The 16,330-nt window shown below is 46.3% G+C and overlaps 1 protein-coding gene across 1 annotated transcript in view; it reads left to right on the top strand.

The window, feature by feature from the left end:
• Nucleotides 1–212: 212 nt before the first annotated feature.
• The window catches only part of LOC128889555 (zinc finger SWIM domain-containing protein 8 homolog), a 79,028-nt gene continuing 62,910 nt past the window's right edge, over nt 213–16,330 (top strand). Inside the window, exons 1-3 of the mRNA XM_054147278.1 lie at nt 213–249; nt 334–485; nt 3,978–4,374. Coding sequence (XP_054003253.1) covers nt 213–249; nt 334–485; nt 3,978–4,374 — 586 coding nt within the window. The remainder of the gene's footprint in view (nt 250–333; nt 486–3,977; nt 4,375–16,330) is intronic.

Below are 16,330 nucleotides of genomic sequence, written 5' to 3'. Positions count from 1 at the left end.
AAAATTATATTTATTTCAGGAACGCGTTATCTCGTTCACGTGTGAGAGGTAAATATTTTTGACGCAGGCCTTCATCAAATACTCGATTAAATCAACAACATTTTAGGTATTAACGTACATTTTATACGGAATACAGAATTAAATAGTAAGAAAGATCATATATAAATATAAACATAAACTTATAATTCAAAAAATTGGCAGTATTCCAAAACATGGCGCCATCAGTGGATCAAGGCAAGATGGCGGAAGGTGAAAGTAGACGACATCCCCTCCACAATTTGGACGGCAGAGTTTTCTTCGCGTGAGACGACTCTCTGCGCTACATCCTTTAAGTTCGTGACCGTGAAAATGGAGGAAAAATCACGAAGTTGAACGAGAATAGCCGAAGCGAGTACGAACGCGAGGATTATGGAGGGGGCCGTCGGGACGGCGTCCCGATCGCCACCTGGCGGTCAGTCGACAGTCGTAGCAGCGAGGCGCAGGAGGTTCGCTCGCCATATTTATTGTTGTCGTCGTCGATGGGGTAGGCTAGCTGAAGTTTTGGAGCTAGTGCAGTGGTAGTGCGTAATTTCGACCTAAATTAGCACAATTCCTCGCGTGCCTGTGATAAGATAGACCTTCGCCTAAGGTACCGGGGACATAGTGCAAAATGTCTCTTACATAAAACTGGTGGGGCACTGGTGGCTCAGCTGTCCTACTCTGTTGTCGAGTGCGCCGTTCTATGTGTGCATGTGTGTATACATATATAATCTATGTTTGTGTACTCCCCATTCTGTTCTGGTTCCGTACTGTACGTTCGGTGGTGCTAGAGCATTAGTAGTAGTAGTGTAGTAGTAGGTGAAGGAACGGAGGGGTGTGAAGTGCACCAGTGACGGAACGGTAAACTCGTTAGAGAGGGTGAGGTAAGCAGGAAAACGGTTAGAATATACGTGAACAAAAGGTGTGAAAGGTGGAACAGTGAGACATACGGGTGCGATAGACGTAAGGAAAGTAGAGGGGTTGCTCCCCTTTGCGGGGTTTAGTGGTCGTCGCACGTTCTTGACGTGGGTCTGTCGACCCGCCAAGGTCCTTGTCTTCCTCTCTCGGACTCTGCTATGCTCTCGTGGTCACTGTTCTCCAATTTTCCTTCCCCTTTTCGTGGCTTTCACCTAACCTAACTTAATCGCACGCTGTTCGTTTGACGTTCGCCATAATCTCTGGTAGCACCGTCGTTTAGTTTGGTACTATCGAGTCGCGTGCTCGATGCTTTTTTTTTTTTTTTTTATTTCGTTTACTGCTTCGCGAACTTGGACGAAATATAAAAGAGGTTCTACTTTCAGTGGTGGAAAATCAATACGCTTTTTCAAACATTAGCGACCTGACATCAGCTGTTTTTATTTTACCAAACTTCGCGACAACTTCGACTTTTTCCTCAGCTACGTGCGAAGAATTTCACTGTTCCCGTGTTATCCGTCGCTCGGCACTTTTTCGTTTCTTTGTGCTAGATATATCGATTCAAACTTTTTAGTCGATCGCGACTTATTGCTGCTTTATCGCGTCACACTTTCGCTCTTATACGCGAAAATAGGTTGTCGCTGGAAAAGCGTTATCTGGTAGATTATTCGATCGGGAAGTAGAAATCGTTTTGAGATATGTTTTTATTTACATCCACCTTGGTCGTTTACGCGTTAAGTAGTCGTTGCGGACGGTACCGGTTCGAAGTTACGCTGCAGAGGTGAGCGAAATCGAATAACAGAATTGGAAAGTGAAGGGTGACCTTGCAAGCATCGCGATCCAAGTACGCGAGTTACAATGATAGTAAACAACAGTCGATAGTGTAACGATTATCCAAGTTCGATCGTCGACGTTACGTTTCCTTGCATTTTTCCGATCTTCACTTTTCGTCTATTTATTTATTGCGAAGAAATAATTTACCTATCTTTCTCTCTTTCTGGACAAAAGTTTGAGTAAGCGAGACGGTAGAACGATTCGAAGGAAAGGGATTTCACTCTGACAGAAGAGGGACATACATTCACAATTGCGGTTTAGGGTGTTATAGTAATATTGCGTGTTCCGATTCAGGGAGCAATTAAAAGTGGCGGGTGACATAGCTGTCTCTGGTGGCAGCGATATAATAGAGGGGAAATATCGGGCGCCGTGTCGACGGCGGTAAAACGGTGGTTGGAGGCGTACACTCGGATTTATCAATTACCCTACCCCGTGGACTCGAATCGGTGTTCTATCGAGAAATTTCATATCCATTAAAAGCGTCCCAAATATAACCGGATAGCTCTCGAGAATTCTCAAATAATCGGTCCTTTCCACCGATTCAATTTTCGTCTTTCCTTTCGAGGTTGTTGTTCTTCCTACGTAGGAGGGGTAGTCTTGCTGTTCACCAAATTAGATTAGATTAGATTAATCACCTGTCACGTGCATTGATTGTTTGCTCGCACTGCTCAAAATACAGGGTCTCTGTTACTTGGTAATTTACTTGGTAAAGCGTAAATGAAATATTTGTTAAATATCCGTACAGGGGTTTCCCTTTGCTTTCGATACTTCTTTTATGGGTTTAGTAAATGATGATCCTAGTAATTGAGCAGTGCACGTGCTCTGGGCCCTTTTTTTTTTTTTTACCGGGTTCACGTTTTCTGTCTTTCAAATGCGACGTTGAGAGGGTAGGGATAGAAATTTTGGAAATTTTGTTAAGGAATGTAGCGGGGGTGTGTCTACTCGGTGACCTTCGGCGATCACTATTCTTTGCTCTAAGCGTGGCGTTCGCGTAATGCAGTAATGAAGGCAAAAAGGGGGGCGACTATCTCTACAAGGAACGATTCAGAACACTCGATCTAACCACGACCACTCGACCTACACGCCAAGTTGTATCGCTTGATCCTTTCACCCGTTATTTTTTAGAGAAAAATCTAATTTGTTGTATTTGTTACGGATGAAAGCGTAAAGAATCTGTATCAGGAAGGTTGAGAAGGGTTCAGAGCAGATTCCTAAGTAGTTCTGGGACTGAAACTATTCGAATAATTTGATGTTCAAGTGTTCTATACGTATTGGAGTAAAATTTGAGTATTTTTCACACTGTAATGCCACGATGGTATCGTAGCAGTAACATCCATAAGGTGATACTCCAATAACAATATTCGAATACTAGTGCTTGAATAGCAATAGTCAATTGGTATCATCCAGACAACGATACTCCAATAGCGACACTTAAATACCGGTATTGAGATAGTAATTTTCGGATACCAAATCCAATTGGTACCATCCCAAAGACGATACTCCAATACTAATACTGAAATAGCAATACACGAGTACCAATATTCAATTGCTATCATCGAAAGGGTACCACTCCGAGTACTACTAGAAGCTATGCCTGCAGAAAACACGGATGTCTCGAGTTGCTCGCGAGCCGAGTCGAGCTGAGACCCAGTTTTCGATCCGAGTCTAGTACTCGGAAGAAACGAGCAGCTCGACAGGACCGAGTAGCTCGGACAGAAGCGAGTTGCTCGAAAGAACCGAGTAAAGGTCGATTCAGACTATACGGCACGGACCGTCACGTTTCGGCAACGTGAATCCGTCTTCTCCGAGGCGCTCGCTTCGGTCCGAGTTGCTCGGTTCCTTCGAGCTGCTCGTTTCTTCCGAGTACTCGACTCGAACCGGTCGTTCGAGCCGAGTAAGACTTTCGAGTACTCGAACAGCTCTACTAGAAGCGTGCTCCTGTGTTTTGGTACTTGCTCGTCTAGTAGCCTGATAGCAACAAAGTATTCGAGTGGCGGCAGTCCCCAGGCGAAGCGTGCGAGTCCCCAGAATAATCTGCAGAATCTTGTCCAACAGACGGCGAACAGTTTGGTCGGGAAGAGGGTGACGGATACCCACGTCGAACGCAGGCTCGACCCGTAGGAGACGGCGGCGGGTGTCGTCGCTTTGCGATCGCGGTGAGGCCGTCGACGGAGCACGACGGTGGTCGTCGGGGGCGCAGTGGCCCTTAGTGTCGCGCGTGCCGATTCGTACGACAATTAAAACTGGCGGGCAACCTGGCTCGGTCTCCTGTGGCGGTGGGTGGTAGCGGCGGTGGCAGGCGCGGTGGCATTTGCGGCAACGATGGTGGCAGCGGTGGTGGTGGTGGTGGTTCCGGCGGCGGGACTAGAGGAACAGGGTCGGCTGCTGCGTCCTCCGGACCCGGGGCCGCCTTGGACACCAACGGTCAACCTAGTGCACAGATAGTGGAGTGGGAGGAGGCGGATCGTTACTCCTTCGACGACTCGGATCGCTTCGAGGAGGATTCTTTGTGCAGCTGGAGCAGCGAGCCCGAGTCCTTGTGCAACAACTGGAGGGGATGGCGACGACCCCCGGCCGGTTTCAACACCGGAAAGAAGACCTCCGAAGGTGAGTTACGCTCACCGGTACTTGACTCCCCGTAATTTAGTCCTTCGTTGCGTCTGTATGAAGCGCGACCTAGTTTCATCCGTGGACGAATGTATGTCCTCGAATGCACAGTTTGTGCGTATCGATCAGCGCCGGGCTGAAAGGCAAAATGGGAAGTTAGGTGGCCTTGAACCGTCCTTCTAGCGTCTAGGATGACTCTTGCGAAGCCCGAATTGTATTTCGACCGTTCGGACCGAATTTGTAGGTCGTGCCGGGGTAAAATCGGTTACCTCGCGATCGGTACACCAAAGGAAAACGCGTCCTCTCTTGTAGGAGATCTCGAATGGTGTAGCAAAAGGTAGAAAACATTCCAATCTTTCCTCTTTCAGAAGGGAACCACGTCTCGATTCGAAACCGCTCCCAATTGGAGCCTCGATTGTTTACCCTATCCCGAGGCTTGTTAAGGCGTCCAACGTTAAACACACGTAGCGTAATAATAAGCAGCTTCGAGGTGTTCTTAGAGTAATCGAAGACCATTGGAACGAGTGGTCGGTAACTGGTATTTATCGCGAAGGGAAATGGTAGCGAAATTGGTTCCACGAGCGGCGAACGCTCTCGCTTTGCATAAATCCATTCCGTGCGTTCAATCTCCATTAACCGCTTTGATATGCCAGCTTAATCGTCGTCTCGGCGTCGTGTTGACTGATCTGACGCAGGAGGGTCCATTATCTTCGGCAGCTAAGAGGTATGTATGCATTGTTGCTGGGCCCGCGTGATAGGCGTGTAGCAATGCGTTGTAATTCGCTGTGTCTCTTTAAGCGTTCGCTTTGGGTACCGCGAAGCGTATGACGCATATAAATTCCATGGCCCATTGGCACGAACGGGCAAGGTTAACGATTTCCCATCTTCGCGATGCATCGCCACGTTCTTGCTCGGTCTTAGACCGAGCTTGCTCTCAGAACCACTCTTCGTTGTTCATTGATATTTTCTTGGAAATGTTTTCCCAACGTTGTTACAAGCGTCTTCGTTAGATGATTGTGTCTTTATTGCACAAGGCAGATATGACCATCAGGCTGATACCCTAACTTCTTCTTTAATTTCTCCCATCAACCACAGACGGAAATTTGATTAAAACTATCGCGTTCCCGTTTGAATTTTGCGATTCGACCACCCGAATCTCTGGTGGCAGCGATATAATAGATATTGCCAAGGGTACGGTACACCTTCGAAGACGCATGCGCTCACGGAATCGGTACCTGAAAAACACCGGAGTTTCACCTCCGTAAGAGTACTCCGTGGCGCAGAGCCGTCTCGAGTCATTCTCTGCTTACGGATACACGAGCACACCTAACTTACGGATGCACATGCACACCTAACTTACGGATGCACATGCACACCTAACTTACGGATACATGCTCGTGCCACCGGTATCTCTGTGTATCTCTGCCGCGAACAGGGGACGTAGGAGAGATTTCACTCCATCCATGCTTCTTCTCCCGTGTGTGTACTCCTTTCCTTTTTCACCACGGTCCTTGCTCCATGGCGGAGCGATCAAGGCCGAGAAAAAGACTAAATGGAGAACGGACAGCAGGAAGAAAACAAATCGCGTGGGCTCGCTCTCGTTCGCCGCGCGTAAACACTCGCTCCGTTTCGAGATTTCGTGCACCTCCGTCGCTGGAGGATTTCATCGCGCGAAACGGTTTATCGCAGAGATCCAACTACGTACTCGAATCGGCAGGTATTTGATAATCTTCTGTGGAAGCTCGTGACAAGTATACAAAGGCGTAGACCCCGACTTACGTAGACTCTTTAAAATAGGAAGCGCTGAAAGATAATAGAAAATAATAGCAACAATAATATTATACATGTTACACCATTTAGAAGACAGGACGTTCGCTTAAATCTCAAGTCTGTATTCGATTCTGTAAAAGCAGGTATTTGGATAAGCATCCGCAGTCCAACTAACGATACTTGAATATTGTTGATAACCAAAAGGGAAAGTATCGGATCTTGACATCAGAATGGTGTTCAAGTCGATGCGTATTAAAATTTTCTTTCGCTCTTTTCCTAGCGATTCGCAGTGGCCGGTTCGATGACGATATCTTTTGGTTTCACGGAGCAAGAACGCAGTTGCATCGATCCTTAAAGTGTTAATACACTCGGATATTTCGGGACGATGGCGGTTGTAACGGCCGCGCCATAAAACCATGCGGTTATTTTTAGAACCGGTCCATTTATGATGCTGGAGAAATACTTGGTGCGCGTTGCACTTTAATTTCCCGTTAATACAGCGATTCTTAACCACTGTACCGTGGAGACGGCTATACGGGTCTGTGAACGTTCGACAACGGGTACAAAGAATTTTTGTTGAATGGAAACTCGTCTTTCCACGAATGCCACGAGAAAAGAAATTATTTCACTGCAGTAGGACTTTTTATGGTACAGCGAAAGATTATTATTTGCAATATGGTACGTAACATTTCTAATCTTCGCTCTCAGGGACTGTAGTAGCTATGTTTGATCGTAGCTACAGTACGAGTTTAGCGATCCCGAGGTGCCAGAGCTATAGGGGGGCCAGTTTATAATTTTCAAAGTCGCCTAACATGCTTGCAACTGAGCAAAGTAAAAATTGTTAATTTCACGTGTCGTAGATAGCCTAGGAATGGTCGGTTTGGTGCTCCGTGGGGGTTCCCATAAGGATCAGAGCCACGCAGAGAAAGTATATATACGTGCATACGTCGTTTTACTTTCCCGGCGCATGCGCGCACGGGGCACGCATTTAGAAAGTATGTTTGTCCATTGGAGACGAGAGTCTCGCGTTTAGCGATCAAGCTTCGGCGGTTTTGCTCGCGGCGACGATTAATTCTGTCTACGATTTCAAGTTTATCGTTCGTCTGCAATTGTGCCCGTCACGCGACGATTATTTCCCACTTTTTGTCAATCTAGAGACGTTTTCTTTTTTTTTTTTTCGCGAGCATGCTTGCGACGCGCGATTACTTTCGCGAACGCGCGCTGGTCACGTTGGAGGAATGCTCGATATGGAATTAACCTTTTTCTGAATTTTTGTGCGAGCGATGTTTCAAGCTAGTTAGAAGAATAAACGCTATTTTCCGAAATAGTATTTACGTAAAAATAATCTTGAAGTCTACGTACGTACATTGCAATGCATACCTAAAGAGATTTTAACACACGTGACTTAGGGTCGTATACATGACACTGCTGTTTTAGCACAAACGCTTAAGTCACCCAGAGAACACATTCGTATTAATTAAAGTTTCATTAGTTTTCTGCTGTCGCTGCGTATAATGTCAGTCCAACTTGAGTGCAACAAGCTATTGTTCACCACCGCCGCGAAAGAGAATGGTAACGGTACCGGCGCTAACCTTGCTAGACGTTCTTCCACGAGTTTACAGTATTTCCAATTCGATACAGAAACATTCGTTCTCGTATCATCTTGTCATTTCTGTTTTTTATTCACAAGGTGAGTGGAAGTAAAGTCTCGAAATTCAGGAAGTTTCCTCGACACCCGGTACATTAAATGACCCCCTCTGTTCTTAGATGACTAAGACTTCCCATGAATTTAAACGTTGAAATAGAATGCGATGAGTAACACGTTTAAATGATTCGCTGATTCATGGTTAGTAGGGACCACGAGACACTTCTTTCATCGATTCTGCAAAGTACCTTTCGACTCTGGAGAAGCTTCAAGGATTTTTAGTTAAATGAAATCTCATCCACGAGCTTCCATTGCCGTTCCAAATTCTTATTCGTTCACTGGCAAATAATTGATTATTACCAGATTGACTGTTACCACTACTTTTGGAAAACCCTCTATAATTCTAATTGAAATATGAGATGGAAGGTAGCTAGTCCTTTCACGGTTATTCGAGACTGTTCTCCGTGGAAGAAGTTTGCCCATCTCCGGCCACGAGAACACGCCGCTCGAATTTCATTAACATCGTCGTGACGAGTGATGCAACGACGTCGGTCGCGTCACCCGGTGCGATCCAAGTGAGCAACCCTTGGTGCGCGTCTATGGCACGCCTGTACCTATTTGGAAGCGTGACAGCACGGGATAGCGTACGGTCACGCGCGCCACGCCATCCGGATTTCAATTAGGCTAATGCACCGGCGCCGTTGCGAAAGGAATATTCGCTCTCGCCTCTGTTGCGCAGCTCGCAGAACGCGTAAAGCATGAGATCTCGGGCCAAACACGTGCTAAGGAGCACGAGCCGCTTTTTACACGCAATGGCGCCGCCGCCACTGCGACCAGACGCGACAGCAGCGGCGGTGCCGTCACACCTACCAGAAGGGAACTTCTGTTGGATCCCGAGTCGGGAGTTTACGAACAACACTTTTATTTTACTATTTAGAAGAATTTATTTATTTTACTATTTAGAAGAATTTATTAACAACAGCGACACGTTCCGCACGCAAGTATAAGTTACAGAGGTAGAGATCCGAGCTGCATGTCAAAAATACAGTGGGTCTATATAGGCGAGGGTGAGAGATTTCGGTTGCTATGGTCAGCGGACGGTCGAACTTGTAAGATAAAGAACAAGTAAGCGGTAAAAAGTTGAGAATTCGGAAGCTAAAATGTTTGTGCGATGATTCTACTACGGTATCTATTAGCTACGAGTTGGTTGTGAATATCCGTGTAGTTATCTGTATGTATAGTTGGTCATGCAACGCTTCAATTTTTAGCTGATTTTTATTCCCCTACGAATTTTAATACATTTCTTTTTCACCCGATGATTTTATCGAATTTTTATTCCATCGAATATCGGACCGCTTTCCTTGGTAATTACAGCACCAGGAGATTATTCCTACCGAAGCAATTATCGGTAGCACACGTGTGCGGTATGATCACCATGTCGGTGTACACTCGTCGCGAGTGCGCGGAGTCGGATTTCATCCCGAAACTCGATACGAATTCGCGAGGCGCGCGATACGAAATGTCTCTTTGTAGTTTTCAGCGGTGTCGGGTTGAAACGTGTTCGCATCATTGTGATGCCCGACGATCGTCGACGCATATTTCACGCGAGAAAATGAGAAAATCTTTCGCTTAACCAATTGGATGTTTAGCTTCTATTCTTCTCCGCTTACCCTGCATCCGATCCGAACGCAGGAGATTATCGAGAAGATTAAAAACAAGTCCCACCCCCGAAACGTCGGGAAGAAGGGAAACAATGGCGAGTGTTGCAGGATGTATCGCTGGGAGTAGAAAAAGAAACAACAGGGGGTTAGGTTGGAGGCTGGAGCGAGGCTAGGACCAAGGAAAGAGGAATTGCACGAAGAGGGATGGTAGGCGAGCGAAACTGACGGGGAGGGTGAAATGGGCCGTTGCTCGAGGGTGACAAAGGATGGTCGCGAGAGATGAGGAGCGGGGTTCGACGGGAAGGCAGGTTTTGCGGGTCGATGTTGCTGGTGTTGTACCTCCCGTTTACGAACATCCCTCGTGCGTGTGCGTGGGGGGAGGTGTATTTCGAATGAAAAGTGGTGGTCGTGTACAGTTGGAACGGTTCTTTTTGCCTCCCCCTCTAATGAATCGCTCGCTGGCGTAAAATGATTAGAAAATGGAAAATCGAGAAGAGACCGGTGTGTACACACACCGCAATCACTGTTGGATTAAGAATTTAATAAGTAATCCGCGTTTCTGCCCCCGTTTTCTGGACCCTCTTCGGATCTTACGAGAATAAATTTATTATTACCAGAAATTAAGGGAAAGGATATCGGGGTAAAAAGGGGAACTCACGGAATTGGAGAAGAGGGAAGAGACAAACAAACTGGAGGAAATGATCGAGAGTGAAAGGGAGAACTAATCAAGAATTTTAATTATTTTTTCTTCCACTTCTAATATTTGTTTACTCCTCCTCTTTTATCGTACCCCTTTTTTTTCTGTTTCTGACACAGCCGGAACAAAATTAATCGCGTAGGCGATGGGAACTGTTATCGTTCGAATTTAATCGGAAATTTATATTTCATATCTTCGCGGGCGCGCAGAAATCGTGTCGAACGTCGTGAGCGAGAAAATACACGATCGAGGCGCAGCTTACAAGCTGATACAAGCTTTTGCAATTTTACGGGGGAACGGCGTCCACGAATCTCGTCAGCACGGTTCATGCACCGTGGTTTATGCGAAATATTCTCGCACACTCGGGAAGGAGGAGAGCATCGCGTGCACGCACCGGTACGTCTCTCTGCATGCAAATACACGGCTTGCCGTGTATGACACTTCCGCGTACGAGAGGAACGCGCGCGTAACGCGCGGGGAAAATATAAATTCTGACGACGATACGATCGTATCGACGCGAATTTTCCAGAGGTCTGATAAAAGCTTTACGTGATCTACAGCCGGCTCGTATTTTATCGTGGTTAATTACCTCGAATAATTTCTTCCCGAGAAAACTCGTCTCTGGTCGAAAAATTTGCGTTCGAACGGAACGCGAAATTAACTCGCTATTCCTTTTGACCAAAAAAAAAAAGTAAAAACATCCGTGTGTTTCAAATCGTAGCGGGGATCTATAAATGCTGTTGGGGTTAAGAATTGTAATTATTCGAGCGGTGTTTTCTATCTCATTGTTGGCTTGAAATTCAATTTGGAGAGATCGTGGTTTAAATAATTGCTTAAAATTAAAATTAATATACCAAAATGTTATTTATATACCTGAGGCTCCAAAATTGCGTCTACACAGAGGGTAGCCTTTAGAAAGGTATGAAAATGAGAATGGCGGGCCGAAAATCCCTCGTTTCGCCGTGAAAATCGGTTTTCTCTCTTTCGGGAGTTCTCCTGCGGGGCTGCAGCGGGCATTAGCATCGGTGCATATAAATCACGCGTGGACGTAGAACGTTTGAAGTCGCTGGCTCGACAGTGATTGATGCCGATTCGTGGGAACGTGTGTGTAAGGCATTAACGTGCGTCGAGTCATCGAGCAACCCGGTTAATGAGATTCCTCAGAGAAACGAGTCCACACCGGTGCATCTCGGCGTGTTGCACGCATTAACGATCCTTCTGTCTTAAGAGGCTCATTTGTTCCTGGGGGAGGCCGTTAGTTTAATTTCGTGCTGCCTCGCGTCGTTTCGAGTTCTCTATTAAAAATGTAGACACGCCATATTCTTGTCTTTGGTCTTGCCCAGTCGCTTCTTTATTATTACAGGAGCGTATTAAAAAATATTTCGAGTCGTCTTCGTACTTTTTGGGTCTTCTATACTCAACCGTTCGATACTTCGGAGTCCATGAGTGAATCAAACGTTTTCGATTCGTTGCCCAAACTATTTCAATCATACGAACAATTTCGAATAGAGTTTATGACGCGACGGTGGCTTGACCAAGTTCTGGGTCGAATGCGAGCCTCCAACCCCCCGCCTGGAAATTCTAAGGCTAAAGATCAGGCCTCAGTCAGCATCGTTCGCTGTGTTATATCTGGAATTCAGCTTGGATTACCGTCAGAAATTCCGTGCCGCTTTCAATGCGATCCTTGTTAGCTTGCGCGAAGAAAACTCTGTCGGTTCGGAGTCACGACCAATTTGTCCCAATTATGTTCCCTTCCTTTCGGTTTGGATTTTTGTAGACCGTTTACAAAGCACAGACGTTGACTCGTGATATATATATATTCAGAGGTGCTTTAAGAAAAATAGTTTCTTGAAAGATCCGTACTTGAATGCTCCCTTAATGAACATATTAATGATAAAAAATTGAAGATACCGGACTTGGTCCTTCAATTTCGTCCACTTCTGTGTGCGTTTCGTTCGCAATTATCGATCTCCTTGTGCACCGCACTTCTGCATCCTCGACGACCCTCCTCCAAGATAGTTCTTGATGACCCCCAGGTTCGTGGTGCTCGCGCGTCGAATTTGGAGAATCGAAAAACCGGATCACCGATCACGTTGCATTGTTCGACCCCTGTTCGTTCGTTAACGAGGATCCTCCGCGGGAGATTCGCGCCGAGGTTTATCGTCGATCGTAATCGCTCATGCTCGAAATATCGGGCCATAAATTCAATTAACCTGACGAGCATCACGGTCGAACAGTGCTCTTGTGCACACCTATGCGAGCAACTGAACTTCGTTATGGTGCATCGGTGCATGCGTGTCCTTGGGCAACGACCTTTGAACCATGGCTCAACCATGCTCGAAACCCGTATCGGGTTGCAGGAGAATCTACCACCTCGCCCAATTCTCGTCAAATCATTTCCACAGGTTTGGTTGGCGACTCGACGCTTTTTTTTTTTTTACTTTTTCTTTTTATCGGGAATAGATTTTAGTCACCAAGAGGGCCAAGCTTTTCGCGAACGCACGCAAAGGTCGCAAAGGACCAGGGGATGCTTGGCTGACTGCCCAAAGAGTAACTTATGATACGAGGCGTAATAAAATTATCTCTACACACGCTCCGACCATATTCGAGATTTATGCCCTTTTTACGGACTGGAAAATATTCTCTATCGAGTACGATTCCGTTTGAGATTTACGCGATCGCTGTTCCGATAGCTTATATCTGGTTGGATGGGTTGGATTGCGTTTTTCTTTGGCATTAAAAACGTTCCATTCGAGTAATAAATGAAGCGAATGAAGGAAAGCGGCGCAATAAACCCTTAATTTTAAACAAACGTATTATACGTGTAGTGTCCGCGCCTCCCATACCCGACAATAAGGAGTGAAATAAGAACACGAAACGTAGGGTACGGGATTGGTCGCGTAGGTAAAGCGGTCGACTGTGGATCCGAGGATCGTGTAGGTACGAATCCCCGTGCCTTCTTTTTCGTTTAGACTCCTACATACGTTTAAAAGGAGTCTCGTAGGGTGATTGAAACTTGGGAATATCTATGATTATACTGTCTCTTTAACTCTTACTTTTTTTTGTTCAATGTAAATAGTGTATTATCCGTACCGTAATCGCCACGCTTTAAACAAGCCAAGAGTTTATCAGACAACACCTGTGCCACGCACCCTATGCACCACAAAGCTCTAATCTAGCATCGTAACAGAGGGATACTCCTCGAATAATAAGAAACGCACACTCTAGAAATACTTCGGCTCCCAATAACCAGAGCAGAAAGGCCTCTCACACTCGTCGTTTCGATGAAAGGAGCGAGCTCATATAAAATTCCATTGTGCGCTCGAAAAGAATCTTATTACACCACAATCACCTTTACATTTCAAAACACCCGTTCGTTATACTTTTCCATCCCCCAGCCGTACTCGACGTTCTCACCGGGAGTCGTTCGTTTCGACGTGTCGCCCCGTTTATCTCCTTTCTCTTTCCATTAGAACGTCAATGTTAACCAGCTGTCCTTTTCCCGCGGATCCGCGGGATACCTTCGCGGCAACCACGAAAAACCCTTCCACCCTCGCAGCCACCGGACACATACGTGCCTATTACCTGGGACAAAACTAGCATAGAACAATTGAGGCGTCTCCCCTACGCGTAATTACCGTGCAGCTTGGCTGTTCGAGAAAGGGCGAGGGCCCTCTTCTCTCGCTCGTTCCGTTCACCTAGTCCTCTGCGATTATCGCGTGCGTGTGCGCGTTGCACGCACGCGCGCGAGCTGTTGTACCGGTTTCGTGTACACTTGGTCGGGCACGTGTGCGTCGTCGTCTACCTATCTGGCCCTCTGCTGCAATTACCGTCAGGCAACAGATGCGTGCACTCTTCGTTCCTGTTGCACGTTTCTAACTCGCCAAAGCGCCTCCCTCCCTCTCTAACACCCCCTACTCGGAACGTTCACGCACGTGACACAGCACACGGCCGTCCCTCCGCGTTCGCCTGTCGTCGTTCTTTCTCGTCCTCTTCGCTCTCGGCTCGCGATTCTTTTGGCTTCGGCGAGAGCTTGTTTTTGGAAGCCGCCATCGAGACTCGAGGGGGATTCGAGACTCGAGGTAACGAGGCGTGGAGATGGAATTTTGGTTCGGGGAAGGAGGCTGGGTAGGAAATCGAGCAATTTAGTCTTGGATTCAAAGTAGAGGGTTACTTTTGGGTGTTCGGGTAGCAGATTGTTTGTTTCTTAATGTTACGTCCTGTTCGAGTGGTACGAACACTTTTTGAATTAAAAAACAAAGATGATGTAGACCTGGAAGACCAGACGAGGAGTTTCAAGTGATAACTGGGAACTGTTTTGAATAAAATACTATTATAAATGAATGCTTAGCCTGTGGAATTTAATTTGCCGCTATCAACGCCATCAGGCGATGTAATCTACCGAGTTGTTGGTAAAATAGCTTTAAAGGGAGGATAATAAACCGATGAATCGCGATTTAGGCACGCTTTAACGGTGAGTTTCCCAGAAAGCTATTACTCGCGAGCGAAACAACGGAGATGTACGGTTTCGAACGACGTAATTTTCCCTGGAGCCGCGGTGGCTGGCCTAACAATGGAGAACCCGTAAATTTATGACATAAAAACGATCATAAACCCCGCGAGCCCGTAACGAATTAATCAATCTTAACGGGCTTTACGGTTATTTAAAGTTTAATTTCCTGTAAATTATGCTTTTGCTTTTAACCGTAACTTCCTCGCCTGGTCGCGCGTATCGATTATCCCGTGTACCTAGGTCAGTAATTGTGCGCGTCAAGGGGTTCTCAAACAGTTTTTACTGGTCCCAGCAAAATTTACTAGCAAAAGAATCGTGTTACTTTCACGAGGAGACTGTTACTCCTAAATCAGCTGTATTCATAACTCGATTTTCAAACACGACTACGGATGAGTTTGAAGTCCCTTCCCTCCGTAACCTTCTGCTCTATTTACTCAGCTAGAGCCACCCACGCGACGACACAAATGAGGCAAAGTCGAAGGGACACGTGCAGGAAGCGCACCGTTGGAAACGGTGGAGAGAAATAAGTCAGATACAGTCGAGACGAAGAGACAAGAGAGACGATCGGAAGAGAAAGCGAGAGCGAGACTCTTCGAGCGACACGTTCCAATCGTACAATTTGAAAAACTTGCAGAGTCATGACCTCCACCGCGTTGGGTCAATAGTCGGAAAATGTTGGGAAACCCTGGCCTACAAGGGGCATAGACCAAACGAGAGGGAAGCAAGGATGGTAGATGTAAAATGGCAGACACACGCGAGCGAATGACAAATCGCACGACGGCAGAACTTTCCAGCTCTTTGTTCCCGACTGTCTGGAAGCTGGCGGAACGGTTGGAAACGCGACGGGGATGAAACGATAAAAAGCAGGATGAAGAGGGCATCGCGGAATCGTGGCTTGAGATTTGGAATTGTATCCGGTTAGATCCGACGAGACGGCTGGATATAACTCGAGACACGGAAAATATGGATAGGAAGACGGATTCCATTCGGAGCACCTGATCGCGGAACTGTTAGTAAAATTTATCCACTTTCTTCGAATTCGCGAACGTTTATTGGTGGGTTCCACGCGTAAAGTTTTGATGAAGCAAAGAGGAGCTCTGGCGAGACGGCATTTTAATTAGACGTTCGATTCGGGAAGTTTGAAAGACACAAGGATGGAACGTCAAACAACCGCAAAGTGAATTCTGCGGTCGAAAGTGATTTATAGTTTGTATAACTAACATAATTATTTGAGCCACGCGGATAGTTCGGCAACTCTGAAATTGGATATAACGCATAGTTGGGACTTCCCTCGGTACGTAATTCCGCGATAGAAGGCGGATTATAATATCGATTATTCGGGGACTTTGTCGAAAGCAAATTAAGCGAGTTCTAAGTTGAACGCAAGAAAAACAAAACCGTAACAGCGACGAGAATTTTCGGAGGTGCTGTAGCATTTTTAACACGTTTAGGGTTTGTGCGCTATTTTTGTTAAACTAAATCTACATGAATTGCTGCGGTATTCTTAAAAAAGAATCTTTACGTTTGTTGCGGTCGAGTGACAATGTCGCTAATGAATTAGTCAGATGGGAGTGCGCAGACAGATAACGTAAACATAATAAAATCCTCGCACCTCAGAGTCCGAGTCAGCGGGTCTTAATCTCTGCGTCGTACTCCGGAAGATTCTTTGT

This window comes from Hylaeus anthracinus, unplaced genomic scaffold (assembly GCF_026225885.1).
Source record: "Hylaeus anthracinus isolate JK02 unplaced genomic scaffold, UHH_iyHylAnth1.0_haploid 11997, whole genome shotgun sequence".
Taxonomy (NCBI): Eukaryota; Metazoa; Arthropoda; class Insecta; order Hymenoptera; family Colletidae; genus Hylaeus; species Hylaeus anthracinus.
The sequence above is the reverse complement of the archived record's forward strand: the minus strand, read 5'-3'. Positions and strand labels throughout refer to the sequence as shown.